General features: G+C 44.4%; 1 protein-coding gene across 2 annotated transcripts in view; it reads left to right on the top strand.

The window, feature by feature from the left end:
- LOC146869629 (complement C2-like) overlaps positions 1-21,016 on the top strand; it is a 770,906-nt gene that overhangs the window by 429,566 nt on the left and 320,324 nt on the right. For both annotated transcript variants that reach the window (XM_085608924.1, XM_085608934.1), the window contains exon 13: positions 13,881-14,034. In XM_085608924.1, the coding sequence (XP_085465050.1) occupies positions 13,881-14,034 (154 nt within the window). The remainder of the gene's footprint in view (positions 1-13,880; positions 14,035-21,016) is intronic.

The following is a 21,016-nucleotide window of genomic DNA, read 5'->3' as shown; positions in this document are numbered from 1 at the left end:
GCTCCAGACATCGGATATCAGATAATACAAGATGTGCTGGTCGTCCTGACACTGAAGGCCTCACTCACTGAAGGCCTCACTTCCAGACTTGTCCGGTTGCATAGCAACCCTCCCCACGTCAGTTACACGTCATGCTCGAGTTGAGCACAAGTAAGGCAAAGTTCCAGTACAATTCCAGCAGATCACGCAACCCCCTCCAGGTATCCACCCACACATGACAAATTACCCATTATCATCAAGTGGACGCCCACATGGACGCCCACCTTCACGCCTACTTACACGCCCACATGCTCTTATCTCATTCTCTCTTGCTCTTTTGCTTACGTACAATTGAGAAATGTATATATACTGTACTCTGTGAATAATGTTTTGAGAATATTGAGAATACTTTTGAGTCCCTTTCCAGATCCTTTTTGGTGATGGTAATATTCTCCCTCTGACTCGAGTTATTGGAATAAAGCCCTTTATGAACCTGATACCACAGACTCAGCCTCTTGCTTTATGCATGATCTTATTTATATTTTAAAATTCTGAGAGCGTAATATTTTATTTACCACATAATGGCGCCCGAACAGTTACATCTCTTTCCCCACACGCCGGAGATGAAGGTCCAGTTTTGCCCCCTTCCATAGCCGTGACGGACTTCAAGCGCACACGTCGCGGGTCTTCCCGCCAACTCCCTCAGGCCAACGAAGGGGACAGACTGCGACCAGGCATCCATACGAGGCGGTGAGGAACGCAGATTGTCCTACCCAGAGCCCACCTGCGAGAGAGCTGTGTCCGAGGTATACAGAGGCCCACCAGATTCCGAAGTTCCGAAGTATCCAAGTCACGAGTCGAGTCCAGTCCAGTCCAGTTTGGTCTAGTCCAGTTCAGTTCCGAGGCCTTCCGTTCCGTGCTACCCGGTGAGTACCGTTGCTGGGGAGGCAGTTAGACGTGCACATTAGGTTGTGCCAGCCAAGACGGGTTTGGGTACACAAATCCGGTCTGCACTGTTTCAGCAGTGTATCTGTACTGTTTAGCAGTATATCTAGTATGTCTTGCATATAATTCAGTATTCTCTAGTGTTAGTATTATGTCAGTAACTAGTTTCCTATTAGTTATCATCGTTCGTTAAATGTTAAATGTTAAATGTTTTAATATGTTTTAAAAATTGTGGTATGAATGAGTGTTCATTATTGTGTTTATTGTAATTTATTGTGTTCAAAATCAAGTAGCAAAGTTTAAAGATGCCGTTCTTTTCAAAATTAAGACAGATCAAAACTAGAAAAGGGGTACTCGAGGAAGCTGTTCCCATTCCACCTAGGGACACTCCAGGGTACTTTATGTATCATAAGCATGGCCTAGATGCCGTATTATTTCTTGATTTATGGGTGGACTACACCAAGGATTTACCAGAAAGTCAGAGGTGGCCCGCAGCTGGGACCTGGGATGCAGATTGCATCATGAGAGTAGAAGAAGAGTTATGGAAAAAGACAGCCAGACAGTCACAGAAAAATGCCACTGAATTATGGCGTAAAGAATTGCATAGACGCACAGAGAAAGCGCTCAGAAAAGAAGAGAAAAGTAGGGAGGATTCAGACAAAGCCCGAGAAAACGTATTAGTTGAGGAAGGTATCCGAGTAAAAGCAGAACAAGTAGACAGACAACGAAACACTCTTATGAAAGAGAAAATGTAGACCAGCTCGGAAGGATGCCATTGAGTTTTGGCGCAAGGAGTCACATAGGAGGACAGAGTAAGTGTTTCACGAAGCAGAGAGAAGTAGACTGGAGTCTGGAAAAGCCAAGGAAAAGATGTTACAGGAGGAAGTGGAGCAGGTAAAATGAGCGCAGGCTGACAGAGAAAGAAATACTGACGTTGCTGGTATTTATCCCGTCCTTTCAGAGGACCTAGCAAGAGTGGCCCCAGTAGAAGGTCCAGTTAGAGTGCCACCGCAAGTACCACGATACATATAATAATGATATAGTAGCCCAAAGGTTCTTGAGCCTCCCACCAAACGAACAGCGCATAGCCGGTGTTTACATGGTCCAACATTTGACTACGTTGTCAATAGGAAATTGAGAGGGGTGTAGCTAGAGAAGGAGCAACACCTGTGATTTGATGACACCCCTAATGTACAAAGTGTTAACGGAAAAATAATTAGTGAAAAGTTTAGCTTGAAAAAAGAATTGTGGGTATTTCGAATTTGCAAATTGTTCAAGAATACAGGTTTGTGTTCTTGGTGGTCCAGTGAGCCAATGTGCTAGGTCAAGTCGGTGAGATTGTGACCCCCTGAGTGCAAATTGTATGTAAAAATAATTTTTCAATTGGGCGAATTATTGCAGTTTTTATGGAATTGAGTAGTCTTTTTGTCTTTGACAGCTTCAGAGTGAGGAGAAGGTGGGGGCTGTGTAGAGCAGTATGTGATACAGAAATCGGAGACAGAGTCTGACCTTGTAGCCAGTGTAGGTGGGGGCCGGTGAGAGGAGCAGAACAGAGGCACTGCTTAGAAAGCTTCTCTGACATCGCATCTGTGTAATGCCTGCAGCCGGAGAGCCTTGGGGGCCAGGAGTAGGAACAACAAAAAAGTTGGCTGGCAGCCCAGGCTCAGGCCGCGCTGAGGGGCTATTTTTAGCTTCTCTGATAAGACAGGGCAGCTGAGAAATGTAAGTCGAGAAAGATTCCCTTGGTCTATTCTGTGCTAAACCAGTGCCCCGGGGAAATGTCTATGGAGAAGATTTGTTTTATTTTTTAGCAAATGTTATATTGCTTCTGGCCAGAAAGTAAAATGTTGCTCTTGCTTGGAATTTTAAGGGCTATATGCCTATATAAAAACGATTTTCAAATTCAGACATTTTTTAATTGTGGCCACAAGCTGCCACCAGTTGCATTGGATAAATGATCCAGTGGTTAAAAGTCTGTGAGGAGAGATGAGAGGTGCGTCTTCGTCTGGGACATTAGGGTACATTGTGTTGACGAAGATGCATAGCTCATTTTTATAAAAGAAAACAAACAGGTTCGTGTGTTCTTCGTTTTTGATTATTATTGCTGATTCTGTGTGTCAGACTTGACACGGTGATTTCAGATGGGGGTGTATAGGGCAGGTAAATCAATTATTGATTATAAGCCTGACAAATTAAGCAGGCCAGAGTGTTCGCCTCTGAGCTGTAGGTACTATAATTGCGCATCGCTGCTCATTTATATATGTTAGTGTAATTGTCTATGCTTTCTGTGTTTGGTATACTGATGGCTTGGCATATGTATTTTATATATGTTTTGTTTTTGTGTTGTATTGACCAGTATGTTTGGCATTAATACAAGTTCTCCTGGGCGTTACAGAGATGGACGTGACGACGTATATCTTTGCGCTGCGCTTGGCTGGAACTTGTTCACAATTACTAAATTTCACAGACATGATATTACCTTTATCATGCTGTCAAAATAGCGGACAACACGTTATCAGTGTATGTCTAATTGGTATTGGTGATGAATAAAAGAAGAAAATAGTTATGCAAGACTTAAATATGTATCACATGACTGCCTTTCTCTTATAGACAGGCAGCCTCGGTCATATGTTTCCAGATTGGACATTAAGGAACCATTATGATCTGTGCACTCGCATCTTACCTCTTGAAAGGCCTGTTTTAAATAAGGACTGCCACCCCAGAGTGACAAATGAGGCTCGGTATTTAGGGTAATGAGAAAATATCTGACAGGATTTCCTTTTTAAAGTTTGCTTTAGTAAGCTCATTCTTGTAAGTGGTGGCCCCAAAAGTTGACTTGTTTTTAAATTAGGCTGTTTATTGTATAGGTGGAAATTATTGCAAAATGACTGATTTCTTTAGCAGATGAATTATTAATTATCAACATTAACAACTGTTCTTAAACTTGGTTTTCCGAATATTTAGGTAATTTAGCATTCCTATTAGGGCCTCCTAGCATTAATATTGACTTCAGGTTGGTGTAGGTTCATGTAATAGGGACATTTGCATATGAGATGTCATTTGGCCAGCTTATGAGCTAACACAATGAGGTTTGTACATTAATTTGAAGGATTTCTCGCCGTTTCAAATACGCTGTGTATCTCCTATAATTTTGCTTACGCCCAGTAGCTACACACAGGGATTAATAGTGTTGACAAGACACAGGGTTTGATAGTGTTTGACAGCAGTGAAATCTGTTTCGGATTTCCTCCTGTCAAAAAGGTGGGGAAGGAGGAGAATATTGGCTTTCTGCTGGCCCCTGAGGAGGTTCGCTTCCCGCTAGCCCCTTAAGAAATTAAGCCCCTTAGAAATTAGCCCCCTTAGAAATTAAGCCGAGGAAATAGGTATGGTGCTTTCCCCTTTTTCTCATGTTTTATTGTGATCTTTCAGGGGAATTAGTCCAAGCCCCTAATACAGCTTCTACTAAAGTCCTCCCTTGGACACAAGAACACACTGTGGCATTTGAAGAATTAAAGAGAGCTTTATGTCAAGCACCAGTTTTAGCAAACCCTGATTACAACAAATCGTTTATGCTTTTTGTGACAGAGCGGGATGGAACAGCACTATCTGTCCTAACACAAGATCATGCAGGAAAACACGAGCCCTGTGCTTATTTTTCTAGTACATTAGACCCAGTAGCACAGGCTTTGCCTGCGTGCCTAAAATCAGTTGCAGCAACGGCCTTAGCCATAAGACAAAGTGACTCGATAGTGCTGGGCCACCCTCTGACAGTACAAGTACCACACGCAGTAGAGGTTCTCTTGAACCGGACACAAACACAACACCTGACTGTAGCTAGACTGACAGGCTATGAGCCAACGTTATTTCAACCACACATAGAGATCAGACGATGCAACATACTGAATCCTGCTACCCTTTTGCCCTCCAGTACAGAAAGCGTTTCACCACACGACTGTGTTGAAGTAATACATACCGTGACTAAACCAAGACAAGACTTGACAGACGTTGCACTCCCAGACCCCGACCTAACACTATAAGTTGACGGCTCATACATGAGGACAGGGGCGGGAGAATTAGTGGCAGCATATGCAGTGACTACTGATACTGTAATAATAGAGACTAAAAGAATAGACATATTGTCAGCACAAGCAGCAGAGCTCATCGCCCTGACACTAAGCACCTGAGAGTAAACATTTACACCGATTCTGTGGCGAGAAAGAGGTTTCTTGACCTCTCATGGGGCCAAGATACAGCATGGCCCCCTTATTCAAGCCCTACTGGAAGCAATACATTTACCAACAGCCATAGCTATCCTAAAATGTAAAGCACATACTAGAGCCACAGATACCATTTCCCAAGGCAATGATCTGGCAGACCGAACAGCTAAACAGACAGCTCAGACCCCACTAGACATGACAAAATCACAGATACTATCACTGTCCAAAGCCATGACAGTTAGGGATCCTTCCAAGGATGTACAAGACATACAGACACATGCTACTATGGACGAATTAAAGAAATGGTCGGAACAAGGAGGGGTACTGACTGATCAGGGTTGGATGAATAAGGGCAAATCCACATGGTTTCTTCCTGATTCGATGGTACAAGTGATTATAAATACCGCACATAGTCCTGCACACTTAGGAGAGAAAGCAATGATAGATAGCTTACAGAATATATGGTTCAACAAGCACCTGCTGCTACAGAATATATGGTTCAACAAGCACCTGCGTGCAGCAGCGAAACAAAAGGTCAGAACATGTATGATCTGTTGCCAATTCAATCCAGGTAAAGGCATTCCGATGGAACAAGGTGGATTCCATCCACCTGACCACCCTTTTGAAGTGCTCCAAATGGATTATATCCAAATAAACAGATGTAGAGGTTACAAATATGTCCTGGTACTAATGAAGCAGGTGTCCCTTCTGTTAGGGTATACCTGGAAATTCCATTGTGTGCGACATCCTGAAGCAGCAGGCCTTGTAGAAAGACATAATCGGACATTAAAAATTTGCGCAGACAAAGGTGTAGATTGGATGGTAGCCCTGCCGGTTGCCCTCTTTTACATGCGAATGGTAGCCCATTCTAGAACAGGCTTATCTCCCTATGAAGTGGTCTTTGGTAGACTACCAAATATGTGGGGCACTCCAATGCCTAAAAGATTACTGATGTTGATAGTAACATGCTGACAGATTACCTGGCTTCCTTGATGTCTGCACTACTCTCTTGTTGTTCGCAGGTTGCTGCCGCCTTCCCTGACAACACCCAGGTCAAAGAATACTCCATCGCTCCTGGATGGAAGGCGCCAAAGTCAGTGCTCTGGACCACGGGGACGGCCGTTAAAGTCAAAGGGCGGAAAGGATGGTTGCACCTTCACCACTCTTTTACAAAGGAAAATACCTTTTTCAGACTTTGAACACCATTTTCTAAGAGGAGACTCCCCAGCAGTTTCCACAAAGCTAAACTTAGATCTAAAAAGTCAGAACCCGTTTGATCAATTAAGTCCACTAGGTGGTGAAGCGGTTGAACATGTATTCTGGCTTGCATAAGATCTTGGACAATAACATTGATAAAAAGAGCAAGATAAAAAACAAATACTGTAAAATATTACGTGGTAGATGTATAGTGACTGTAATTTTTCTATCTCTTCTGTGCATCACGATAATATGTATCAGCTTAATACTACATGCTATTTTTCCTCCTATTGCCTCACTCTTATACTCCTCCACTAATGATACCATAAAGCACACATTTAGTGATCTGCCATCCTATGAGCTATCATATCGACTTGCCTTACGCAACAATACCTTTATTCAGATACTGCACCATTCACATCAGACTAGCAATGCTACAGACTGCTGGGTCTGTGGCCGATTTCCCCCGTATCAGAAGGTAAAGGGAGTGTTGCCTCTTTTTCCTTTTCCGTTCTCCCATGATGGTTCTTGCGGAGCATGGTTTGCCTTAATGACATCCATCAACGGTGATGCCAAAGAATACAAAGCAATAACAAGGCTCCACAAGATTGCCCAAAACATACATCAAGACCCAGGCACGTGGACATGGTCCGGTTGGCTCTGGGGATTAATATCGGCTTGGGGATGGAAAGTGTTGACCGTCTGTGGGATGATACTATTAAGGATATTCAGTTGTGGCCCGGCCATTTGTGGCCTGTGTGCTACTGCATGTGTTCCACATCCCCATTTACAAAGCATTGAAAATGGAAAAATAATGCTGCAAGAACAGATCGACTGTCTCATGAAAATAGACGTTACATAGGGGGTTCACTAGGGTACAAGGAGGGAATGAGGAAAATAAAAATCTATGAGGCCTATGTGTCCCCATGTGCCCCCCCCAACGCTTATGTGCACATACATGTAACCTATGTATTTCCCCTCCATGGCCTTTCTATCATGATGCTTATGCTATAACGTGGCCTGCCATCATCCAGTCTCCCATGAGAGAAACGACAAATCTGTATTGAGGCCTACACGTTTTTCATCATGTTTTCCTGCATTTTCATGAAGCCCATGTTTATGGCTCAGCCAGAGCCGAAAAGAGGTTTCATGCCTCAGAACGCTCTGAAAGCTGCAGCTACGTATCCTTGGCCTTGCACACTTGGGCCTCAGCCAAAGGGGCCCCGACCGAGGTGCCGAGACAGTATTGAGCACGGTTATCTGCTTACTCTTACTGAAACCACATTCTTGCCTGGTGAAGGAGGAATGAACGCGACCCATCTGCAAGGAGGGAGCCCAGCCTTACTGTCTCTCTTTGTGAGATTGCAAAGCTCACGTCAGTAAAAAGCCCATAGCCCCCATGTAAGGCCTCTGCAGTAAATGAAGTAAATGAAGAAATAGATGCCACATCGGCTCTTGGTGATGAGCAACCTATGTCACAAATCAGTCCCTGCTCCAGACATCGGATATCAGATAATACAAGATGTGCTGGTCGTCCTGACACTGAAGGCCTCACTCACTGAAGGCCTCACTTCCAGACTTGTCCGGTTGCATAGCAACCCTCCCCACGTCAGTTACACGTCATGCTCGAGTTGAGCACAAGTAAGGCAAAGTTCCAGTACAATTCCAGCAGATCACGCAACCCCCTCCAGGTATCCACCCACACATGACAAATTACCCATTATCATCAAGTGGACGCCCACATGGACGCTCACCTTCATGCCTACTTACACGCCCACATGCTCTTATCTCATTCTCTCTTGCTCTTTTGCTTACGTACAATTGAGAAATGTATATATACTGTACTCTGTGAATAATGTTTTGAGAATATTGAGAATACTTTTGAGTCCCTTTCCAGATCCTTTTTGGTGATGGTAATATTCTCCCTCTGACTCGAGTTATTGGAATAAAGCCCTTTATGAACCTGATACCACAGACTCAGCCTCTTGCTTTATGCATGATCTTATTTATATTTTAAAATTCTGAGAGCGTAATATTTTATTTACCACACTCTAACCAAAATGCATTTTCTCAACTGTTTTCAGGAAATGTCCTGGTGCTGAATCTAGGTTCCAGCACTGTGTTCGAAAATGTAATCCGAAAAAGTAATTAACTGCATTTTACCTAAAAAGCCTATAGATTCCTTTGTATTGAGTGTACTAAGTATTGCATTGCCTTGCAACCCTTGTAACTCAAATTGCATACCAACAGCCTCATGCATCAAGCCAAAATCCAGTCGGTAAAATACCGATTCGCTATTAGCTCCCGGTATTGAGTTAAAAATACCCAATCCCAATGCATCAACCCAAAAGCAAAAATCGCTATTTAAGGAATCCTTAAATAGCGATTCCTTAAATAGCGATAGCATTTAAGGAATCCCAAATTGAGATTCCTTAATTTAAGGAATCTCAATTTGGGATTCCTTAAATGCAATGCATGAAAGCTAAAAAATTAGCGAATTCGCTAATAGGGGGAGCAAATTACCATGAAGATGAACTGCATGGTAATTTGCTAAAAGTTTGAAAAATGCACTTTTGTGCATTTTTCAAAGTTTCATGTTGCGCACACACATGCCCTTAGAGCATGTGTGTGTGCAACATATGTGCACATATCAATTTCAGGGGTGCAATAGGGTGTCATTTTGACACCCTTGAAATTGCATGAGCAATTTGCGAGAACCTACTGGTACTCGCTATTTGCTCATGCAATCTCCAATTCATTCCTATGGGCCTGGAGGCCCATAGGAATGATTGGGATGGCATTCCTTAATTGCTACTCTCAATTTGCTAGTAGCAATTAAGGAAAGTTAAGGAATCGCTATTTGAATAGCGATTCCTACATGCATAGCCTTTTGCTATTCCTTATTAGCGATTCCTTATTTTTCGCTAATAAGGAATCGCAAATGGCATTGTTGATGCATGTGCCCCCAAGTCTTCTGTATATTGAAAGTATTCAACAACAGCATCCTAAACCTGTAAAGTATTTTACGCTCAACTGCACGAAGCTCACTTGGTTCTAAAATAAATTAACTGTATATTTTTTTATACAAAACCAATTGGTCTCGAGTTCAGTCTCTGAGTGTGTGAATTCATTTGATGATTGAGTGGGTACAATAAATGCATTAACACTGTCCTCTGATACTGCCTTACTGCTTGACCACACAACCACAAATAGAGAGTAAGGTTCTATCTAACTTTAACCTCTGCCTACCTTTGGGGACTGCTGGACTCTGTGCACACTGTACCTTACCTGGGTGCAGTATATACAGAGCCACTTTCTCACAGAGAGCACACCTTCGACTCAGTGAGTATAAAAACCATGATTCTGTAGTACTGGGAGAACACAGCTTGGAGTGAGTGAGAGTAAGAACTATGAGTCTATTGGACTGTGAAAGCGCACGTTGGAGTGAGTGAGTGTAAGAAACATGAGTCTGTAGTACTGGTAGAGCACAGCTTGAAGTCAATGAGTGAATGGCCCATGAGTCTGTAGTACTGGCAGAGCACAGCTTGGAATCAGTGAATGTGGAGCCCAACAGTCTGTAGTGCCGGAAGAGCACAACTTGGACTCACTGTTATAGGGATCTGTGAGTCTCTAGTGCTGGGAGAGCACAGCTTATAGTGAGAGAGTGTGAGAACCATGAGTCTTTAGTACTAGGAGGGCTAATCTTGAGTGAGAGGAGAATTATGATTCTCTTGTAGGGGAATTTCCATTATAGTCATGAGCACTGAATAATCCCACCCACGTGCGGGACCCTGGAGCAATTCTTCAATATCTTAAGTGTAGATTTTCGCCTTCTTCGGGAAGGCCTGCAAAGACACTTAAGAAAGAGATAGATTATGCAGCCTATAGACATAGGCTGCATAACAATGGCCCATTTCTTCATCATTAAGTCAAAAGGGCCAGAAATAAGTATTTGTGTATAATTTCATGATGTTTTAGCAAACCGCATGCATTTCCCTCACAAACCTTTTTTTGTGATAGAGATAAAGGAGAGCAGGACAGTATAGCCTTATAGGCTGTCATAATAAGGTTAAAAATAGAGACTGTGCCTTTAAGAACCCAGAGACCACCAGTATCCCATCATGCTCAGCAGGTGGAGTTGCTTTAGTTCTTTTTTCCAGCTCCTTCAGACAGGACTCTGGAGCAATGAGCTTGGCTTTGTTAGGCTTTTTCTCGTCAACATTCTGCAGTAGAAATTGATGACAGCACCTTTATTCAACGTTTTACTCTCTCCCTGCCTTTACCTGTTTTCTTTCTGACAGACAAGTGAGACGCTTTGTCAAAAATGCCCTTATTATTTGCAAGTGCCCAAAATGTGTCAGGAAGAAGGCCAAAACAGACCCTCACAAAGTCTGTATCTTCTGGCTTTCACTATCTCATGTTCCTGACCCATGTCATTGCAATTACTTCTTGCGATGCACCTTGCGTGAAAGGGAGAAAATTCACCTTCATGGGACTGAAGAGAGACGGGGGCAGCAAACACAGCCTAAAGGTGGGACCTCAAAGCGAGAGGAAGGCAATCTTTCACAAGGGCTCTTTCTTCAACCTCTAAGGGATGTAGACTAAAATGGCGCAATTCGTCATCATGAAGTCAAAAAGGGACTAGAAAGATTTTATTGTGTATAATGTTGTGATGTTTTAGCAAACAGCATAAATCTCCCTCACAAATCCGATTTTGTGATAGAAATGAAGGAGAGCAGGACAGTGTAACCTCATAGGCTGTCATTATATGGTTAAAAGTAGAGCTTGTGCCTTTAAAGAACCCAGAGACCGCCAGTATACCATCATGCTCAATCAATCAATCAGGGGTTTGTTAAAGCACGACTACTCACCGTAAGGGTCTCAAAGCGCTGGGGGTGCAGGTTTCATTCCATCAAGGAAGGGGTCTGTCGAAGAGCCAGGTTTTGAGGTTTCTTGCGAAGATGGGGATCGATGTTGTCTGTCTGAGGTGGAGCGGAAGGGCATTCGATGCTTTGGCCGCGAGGAAGGAGAAGGAGCGGCCTCCCGATCTGGTCTTTTTGGTGCGGGAGACCACAGCGTAGGAGAGCTGGGTTGATCGTAGGATCCTTTTGGGTACGTGGAATTTGAGTTGGCTGTTCAGGTATGCTGGTCCAGACCCGTGGAGGGCCTTGTGTGCGTGGGTGAGTATCTTGAAAGTGATTCGCGCCTCGACGGGGAGCTAGTGGAGTGTGCGCAGGCGCTGGGAGATGTGGTAGTGTTTTGGCAGGGTGAGGACTAGTCTTGCGGCGGTGTTCTGGATGTTCTGTAGCTTGCGGGTGAGGATTTTGTTAATTCCGGTGTAGAGTGCATTGCCGTAGTCAAGCCTGCTGGTGACCAGGGCGTGAGTGACGGTCTTTCGGTGTTCGAGGGGGATCCATTTGAAGGTCTTACGAAGGAGGCGGAGGGTGTGGAAGCAGGAAGACGAGACGGTGTTGATTTGGTGGTCCATTTTGAGCTCGGAGTCCACAATGATTCCCAGGTTGCATGCGTGGTCCGTGGGTGTTGGCGGGTTTCCAAGGGCGGGGGGGGCCACCAGGTGTCGCTCCAGGCATTGAGGTTTGAGCCCATGATGAGTACTTCTGTTTTGTTGGTATTTAGTTGTAGGCAGCTGTTTTTCATCCATTTGGCGACGGCTTCCATGCCGTCTCGAAAGTTGTTTAAGGGTGTAGTTGGTGATTGCGATGGCATGCGGGGAGATGCTCAACAGGTGGCAGTTGCTTCGGTTCTTTTTTAAGGCAATCTATGAATATAAGCAACCATCCCAGCAGAGAAGAGGGAGGGTTGCTTATGGCTATAATGGAAATTCCCCTATGAGAGAACAGTAGTTACTGAACAATTCCTTCCCTGGTGGGGGATTTCCATTTAAGCACTAAAATGAGTAGCAAGCAATCCCCACTAAGAGAGGTGGAAAAGACAGACGATCAACTAAGGTACCCTATAAGCAAATAGATTTCTGAGGGAAGCCTGTCCAACTTGAGTGCAATAGGGCTTAGTAAATGTATGAACAGATATCTACATGGCTGCTTTGCAGAGATCCAGTATAAGGATATTCCTCAATGAAGCAGCAGTAGCCGCTTTACCTCTAGTGTAGTGTGCTTAAGGTTCAGCTGATAGTGTCTAGTTAGCTTTTTGATAGGACAATAGGATACAGGAAACTATCCATCAGGAAATGGATTGCTTGGAAGTGGCTAACCCTGTATGGACTGGACCATAGTTGATAAACAATTGGTTCGATCTGCGGATGTCCAGTGTCTTATCAAGATATAATTGCAAAACCATCCTCACGTTGTAGCCAATGTCTATAGGCTACATAATCTCTTTCTTAAGTGTCTTTGCAGGCCTTCCCAAAGAAAGGCAAACGTCTGCACTTAAGAAGATATATATTGAAGAAGTGCTCCAGGGTCCCCACACGTGAGCGGGATTATTCAGTGCTTATAGCTATAAAGTTAATTCCCCTATGAGAGAACAGGAGTTACAGGTAAGAAACTATTCCTTCTTTAGCACTGGGAAAGATCAGCTTGGAGCCAGTAAGTGTAGATCCCCTGATTCTATAGTTCTGGGACAGTGCTTCTTGGAGCCTTCGATTGTTGAGCTGATGAGTCTGTAGTACTGGGAGCATTCAGCCTAAAGTCAGTAAGTGTGGGACCCATGAATGTCTTCTACTGAGAGAGATTTGCATGGAGTCGATGAGACTGGAGCCCATGGGTTTATAGTATCGGGAAAGCTCAGCTTGGTGTCATTGACTTTAGGCACATGAGTCTGTAGTACTGGGAGAGCACAGCTTGGAGTCAGTGAATGTGGAGCCTAAAAGTTTGTAGTCCCGGATAGCACAACTTGGAGCCAGTGAGTGTGAGAACCATGAGTCTGTAGGACTAGGAGAGCACAGCTTGGAGTCAGTGAGTATGGGGCCCATGAGTCTGCAATATTGGGAGAGCACAATTTCTACACATTGGTGTCGGGGACCCATGAGTCTCTAGTACTGAGAGAGCACAGCTTGAAATCAGTGAATGTGGAGCCCAAGAGTCTGTAATACTGGCAAAGCAGAACTTGGAGTCAGTGAGTGTGAGACCCTTGAGTCTGTAGTACTAACAGAGCACAGCTTAGAGGAAGTGGAGTTGGGACCCATAAGTCTGTAGTACTGGGAGAGCAGGACTTGCAGTCAGTGAATGTGGAGCCCACGAGTTTGTAGTACTGGGAGCGCAGCTTAAAACTATTACTGGGAAAGGGGGGATTGGAACTGGTGAGTGTGGAGACCATGAGTCTGTAGTGCTGAGAGGACATAGCTGTAGTCAGTGAGTGTGGGGCCCATTGGTTTGTTTTACTGAGAGAGTTTCCAGGGCCTTGAGACTGTGGAACTTTCTGAAGTCTGTTTGCAAGTTTCATTTACGCTATTCATTTCCAATTTTGTCATGATTGGAGGGGCAGCCCACGTCAAATGTTCTCTTTTACCTACTGAGAGAGCTCCAGGGTCGGCCAGTCACCATTGTGTGCTTTCTTTTGCAGGTGAGCGTGAACACCCTTCCCGCCAAATTGCACAATATTTTACACATCCATGCTTCAACGTCACTAGGCTGAAAGCAGATAATCTTGAGGATTATGATTATGATATTGCACTGGTGAAGCTGAACAGCCCATACACCTTCACAGAAACAATCCGGTAAGTGGCCTTTTTGCAATCTATTTAAAAAAAAATTGTTTTAAGCAGTATTTCTAACAGATTGAAGATTACAATTACATAATATACAGTTGACCGATTATTTATACTTGCAAAAACAACGAAGAAAGAAGCAAACAGAAAGAGACAAAAATCAAGGAAGATTATTTGAACCAGCTTAACCTAAGTATAATCAGTATTCAACGTTGGAACATATGTATAGCGAGAGGGAAGGAGAAAAAAGACAAAGAAAAAGGAAAAACAAAAAAAGGAACCATGCTGAATTTATATCTCAGGCCAGATTCATCACCGGACCCCATATTTTCCTACCCCGTTTCTGTGCCCTCCATCCTTTACAGTTAAAGAATGCTGATTTAAATCTGTATATATGAAGCACTCTAGTGTACCAAACTTGGTATGTCGGAGAGTCGGCGTCCTTCCACTTTAAAGCGATCAGCAGTCGTACTACTGCCACTGCCATAAACAAAAATATACCTGTGTCACTCCTAGTTGAGCTCTTTCATCGACCCCCAATAGCATCAAGGTTGGAGAAATAGACACTTCCTGTCCCAATGCCTCATACAGAAAAGATTCAATATCCTTTTTCAATGGATCGAATATGGTACATTCATAAAACATATGAAATAAATCTGCTGGGCCCAGCCCACATCTTGGGAAATTATCATTTCCCCTTTTTACCCAGCTGAACAGTTTTGATGGGGTAAAGTATAAATTATAAACTGTATTAAAGTGTTGGGCCTCCAGGTTAGCAGAGAGGAAAACCTTTTTGGAAAGAGACAGAGACATGCTTAAATCCACATCCTGATTCCCAACCTTGCCTGCCCAAGCAGATTCCGTTTTAACAAGGTCATCCTGGGCAGCTTCTATAAACAGGCAATATGTATCCTTAATTCGGGGACTATCATATAAGATAGTTTCTAGCAACTGGATCCTACCTGTGGAGATGATAGTAGATAAGAGGGGTCTAATAGTTTCCCTGATTTGGGCATTCTTGAAATATGATCTTGGATCAATCTTGTGCTGCATCTGCAACTCAACAAAAGAGATCATCCCATTCCCATCTATGACATCCCCTATTCTGCTAACTTGTATTGCAGCGATTGTGCACATATACAGCACTACGCGCAGGAAACCAGGACCTCAGTGTATAGTGGTGTACCAACAACCCACCTTAGTATCCGGCACCTCTATCCGACTAGCTATAGTGTCTCATTCGTTCTCCGTACTACAGCAAAGCTACCAATGATTAGACATCCTAGAACATGTGACTAAGGCTCACTAATCGCGGGAGCAAGATCATTCTTTCGCCATCTCACCCATGCTTGTCCACAACATGAATAATCAGAGACATTGTATAGTTTTAAATGTTTATTTTAACTAACATGCTCTATAATGCAGTACACAAGCCAATACTAGCAGCAATATGCATAAACTCAATATAGTGAGCATGGTTACAATTCCATAAAATATGAACTGGGATAACATTATATGAAGCTAGTGGAAAAAAGGCCTACTGTGCCTTGCGACCCTTCCCGTGCTAGGAAATAGTTTATAGTAATTATAGAAGACCTCTGGGCTTTGCCAGGGGGACCCCATACCTCCGAGTTTAGATGCAAATGTTAACATCTCCGGCCAAGCACAGCTCTTCTTCGTTGGAATAAATTTCTCCAAGTGCCTAACATGCATGCCATGCCATATTAAAAGCACTTGATTTTCAGTAGTGCAGCTGTGGCAGTATTTTGTCTAATATGCGTGGGACTGACCAACAGCAGATGAACGGAGCACATTGTTTTCTGACCTTGAACACGCTTTGCAGACAGAGCCTCAGAGTTGAGCAAGAGAAGTGAAAGGTAGACTGTTCTCATGTGAGCGAGCACAAGCAGAGGACTTGTGCAAAACAAATGCATGTAGAAACGTGTGCAAAAAGTGGCAACATAGCAGCAAAGCTTATACTAACTTATGCTAATTTAGCAATGTACGCAGTGAATACATAACCTCACTACACCTGCTCATGGGCGTCCGCAGGGGGGGGGGCAAAGGGGGCACTTGCCCCCCCCCTGGATCGCTGGTGCAGGCCCAGTCAGGGCCGGCGCTAGGCATGGGCAGTGTGGGCAGCTGGACCTCGCGGCTGTCTAACTAGAATGGGCCCCCCACGAGTCCATCATGCTTTTGAAATGGTGCCATTGTAGTTACAGGTGGGCAACCCCCTCCCTTTGTTTCGCAGATTTGGTGAACTGTGAAAGACACAAGGCGGGGTGGGGGGGTTGAGGGGGGAGCCCTCTCCTGGGCCCGGCTGCCATGGGCTGAAATGGCAACATGACACCGCATCCCTTTGAGGTGCTGCAGACTGGGCAGGGCAGGGTTTGTGGCCGTGATTAGCTTTCCCTTTATCTCTTTCTTTTAGCTTAATCGCTGCATCTGCATGATAACAGCATTAGGCAGACACTTGAACTGGGGTGAGGTGTGAAGTGGGCCCTGCCCCTGCATGAATGAAACGCAGAGCATCCTGCAGGGCTCACAACAAAAAAACAGAGTGACCTCACATAACAATGGGCTCTGCTCACTTCCAAAGAAGGGAAAGGGAGAAGAGCAGAAAACGGAGAGAGAGAGGTGGTTATAGATTTTTTTTTAAATGTATTTAAAACTTGTGCTCAATCATGTCGGAGGACGGTGATGAAGTAAAAAGTTTGCCCCCCCCTGGAAACATTTCTGCGGACGCCCATGCACCTGCTTCCACCGTTTACCCATCCCATCAAAAAGTGGGGCCGAAAAAACAGGAGATCGCCACAGAAATAAATATTTCTGGAACCTAGGAATATTTAGGAGCTTTGAACCTTTATGCCAGACCCTCCAAGCTGCTATAAAGGGCTTAAACCTTGTTTTTTTAATAATAACTGGCCTCCAGATGTCTAAGTAAAACCCCGGATGCAGCTCCACCTATAGCCAACTCAAAAATTGAGGGGGGGCCCGTCTCATATTCCTGTGTACCAAAACTATTAACTGGGCCCAAATTAGCTTTAAACAAGATAACCGATTGCTGAAGTGTGATGGCCCAGTTGTAAAATAATACATTGGGGACCGCCCAACCCCCACGGTCTTGGGGTAGAGTTAAGAGTTTCAATGATCGTCTGACCTTCTAATATTGCCACATGAACTGAGAAAAGATTCCGCCCAGTTTAAAAAAAAAAAGAAGCCAGTTCTGGCTCCAGCGGGATACAGCGAAGTAGTTATAATATTTTTGGAAACATGGTCATTTTAAGAAAATTACACCTGCCTACTATAGACATATACCGTTTATCGATTCTTTCAAGGTCTTGACTAATTCTATCAATGAGGGGAACCAGATTCGTTGTCCAGATAGAACTCACACCTGCAGATATGTCAATCCCTAGATAGGTGACAGTCTCAGTCCTTTGGGGATCCTGCCAAGTAATATTGTATGTGCTAACAATCCTAGTTTTATCAGCATTCAAGCGATATCCCGAATTCCTACCAATCTCTTTAGCTGAAACCTAAATTCTAACCATTGCTCCCATTGGGTCAGGAGTGACGACAGCTATGTCGTCAGCATAGGCTAAAACCTTTGTATTATATCCCCTGACCGCAATTGGTTTGATCATCTGTTCTTGCATGATAGCCCTTATTAGCAGGTCGATGTACAAGGCAAAGAGAATTGTGAACAGGGGCATCCCTGTCTCGTCTCACGGGCATCGTTTCGGATTCCCTGCTCATCATTTGTATTCTTGCATATGGCTGTACATACATACTTCCTATAACCGATAAAATCCGGGGCCCAAAGCCGTTAGCTCTTAAGTTGTCCCAAACGTATGCCCACTCAACCCGGTCGAATTCTTTTTGGGCGTCTAAAAGGATCAAAGCCATCTGTTCTCCTGAGCGGTCCGCTAAGTCGAACAGTGAGATTACCTGACGCACATGATCCGTGGTGTCTCTCGCTGGAATTAAGCCATGTTGCCATGGGTTCACCAATTAAGTGATAACTTTACCTAATCGGAGTGCAAGAATCTTCTAATATAGCTTCTCGTCGGCATTGATCAAGGAGATGGGCGGTACGAGGCTGGATCCTCAGCGGATTTACCTTTCTTCAAAAACACAACTATGTCTTTGCCTTGCCAGGATTGCGATGGGAGCCCTTTCTGCTGTACGGCTAAGACCAAATCTAGGAACAGGGGTGATAGCTCTGGTTGTAGTACTTTATACTATTCCATTGGGAGCCGGTCAGGACCTGCAGCTTTACCAGCTGCCATGGCTTGTAGGGCATTGATAACCTCACTGATCGTAATGTCTGCCTCCAGTTCTGCCAGAATAGGGGGGTTACTATCCCCTGCCAACGTGTTAGTATCTGTTGATTTATCCTCGGATTTAAAGAGGTCCCTATAGAAATCCGCTAATACACATTTAATGCCAAAGTTCCATCCTTCCTTTTTACCCTTGTAATGCTTTTTGTAGCAGCCTTTTGTCTAGACAAAGTGCTAAATGTTTGCCAGTGTTTTCCCCATACTCATAGTTGTCTTTAGCATGAGTTTGGCATGCTTCTGCCAATGCTTTATTATAGAATCTGTTTATCTCAGCCTTTACCTTTAAAACCTCTAATTGTAATTGACCTTGTAAGTCCAATTGTTTTTGGGCGATGGCGGCAGTATGCTTCTCCTCACATTTTGTCAGCTGATCCGTTAGTCGACATACCTCCTCCCATTGACTTTTTCTACTCTGGCCTACAAAGCTGACAATCTCCCCCCTTAAGCCGGCCTTGAATGCATCCCATATAACCCTGGAAGTAGTTCGCGTAGTCGCGCTACGCTACGCGAAGTGCACTTTGCACTACGTCGCGCTACATGTAGCTACGCGAACTGCGTAGTGCGGTAGGGAAATGTTGTTCGCAGTGATTGCACAGTGCCAGATGCTTGTCCGCACTGTGCAATCATTGCGAACGGCATCATGCACAGTGCAAGCGGTCGTTTTCTGCCGCTCGAGTAGATTTGTACTCGAGCGGCAGATTTCTCAACGCGGACTGGTAGTTTCTCATCGCGAGCGGTCGGGAGCATACGTGACCATTCGCAATGAGAAACCTGACCTCCCCGCGTTGAGAATCTCGCCGGGAGCTTTATTTGCCACGCTCGCGATCGACATCTTGATTTTGCGGATCGCGAACGAGGAAAAAGTCTTGCATGGATGTTGATTTTTCTCACTCCCGGTCGCCAACTTGACGTTGAGGACCGCAAGCGAGCAAAAAATGCTACGCGTTTTTGCACTGTGCTACGTGCAAGTTGCGCTTGCTACGCACACTCCGCGAGCGTAGCGTAGTTTTCTGCCCAGGGTTAATCCCATACTGTTTCCCTAGAGGCGCTAAACCTATTGATGTCAAAGTACTGTTGTGTCCACCCCCTAATGTGTTCCACAAACCCCTCTATAACCATTAGTTTCCCGTCGAAGGTCCACTTTACTACGCTACGTTGATGACCCTGCACCATAATATCTAAAATCAAAGGGTTATGATCCGAAAGAACCTTCGGCATCTTCCTTATGTTTGTACCATCCAAAAGGACAGAGGAGGCAAAAAAATAGTCGAGCCCAACATATTTCTGATGGGGGCATGAAAAATAGGTATAGCCTAAATCCCTTCACTTCCTAGCGGGCCAGATATCGACCAGCCCATGGCTGGTGGTCAGAGCCACTACGGCTTTGTACATCTGGAGCTTTCTCCCATGGTAATCTTTAGTAAAGGGACCGCTTGCCCCCAAGTGTATGTTAAAATCCCAACACATGATAAGGGGGAAGGAAGGTCAAGCGGCTAGTTCTAACTCCAGTTCCTCCAACATCCCTGGATTTGGCCCATAGACCATAGGCCCATCTGATAACTAGGCTATAGACCATCGCCCCCATTTATCTGATAGCATGCGTTTTGCCTGGTGGTAATCGATTGGAAATATGAATTGCGACCCCTCTAGTAGTGGTAGTCTGGGTAGAGCAGATTGCCTGAGTATAGCCTGGGATTAGATTTAGCCCTCTTTTCTGCCAGGGCATATGGGTTTATTGTTGGCAGATTACATCTGCCCCTAAACGACCTACGTACCTCATTTACTATAACCCTTTTCGCCCTATCGTTCAATCCCCCAACATCAATTAAGCAAATAGTTAGCTTACCCATTACTGAGGAGAACTGTGCAACTAAGTTGAATACTATACATTTCTAGCTAAATAATGTTACAGATCTCGTTCCTGTGAACGTAGTCTTCCTTCTGCTTTCCCCACCTACCTCCACCCTGAACTCCCTTCCCCAAACCCCAACCTCCCCTGCCACTAGCATGCCCCCCGCGCTCCCCTCAACAGGGGAAAACAGACTTGAGCTGGTCTGTGAGTGATGGACAGCGGTGCCCCCTCCAACTAGGGGCCTATCGTGCATACAAAGATAAAATAGCATACCTAGTGACAATATACCACATCAATATCCTTAAGAAAATAATTTCAAAGAAACAAAACCCTCATTTATGTAATTTTGCCACATGGCCTTCATCAATACTAATTTGTCGTTCCCCCTTGCTTAGCTATTTTTCCCCCTCGATATTTCTACGAGAGAAAATCAAGGGACAATTAGTTTCCGCCTGAGGACAAGAACTCTTTGGCCTTGATTTCAGAAGTAAAGAACCTAGTACTGTTTCCCCAGATTACTTTCAGCCGAGCCAGATTTAAAAAGAAGGCCTGTGCCCCTTTCTCCTTGAAGGGTCTAATCATTTGGGGCAAGCGCCACTGGTGTTCCACGGTGATGTGGCAAAAATCAGGTCTTGTAAAAAATGAAAATCCATGGCCGGCCCGCTGAGCTTCTGGTCTGGCTTTTTAGGTCTTGCCTAGAGTTACAGCACGCATGCGCTGCTCGCTCTGCGAGACATATTGTGGTAGAGGAGATTTTGGAAGTGGAGATGAAGCCCCACCCATCTTTCTGATTGGC

Source organism: Triturus cristatus, chromosome 1_1, assembly GCF_964204655.1.
Source record: "Triturus cristatus chromosome 1_1, aTriCri1.1, whole genome shotgun sequence".
NCBI lineage: Eukaryota > Metazoa > Chordata > Amphibia > Caudata > Salamandridae > Triturus > Triturus cristatus.
This window is presented reverse-complemented; position numbering and strand designations above follow the sequence as displayed.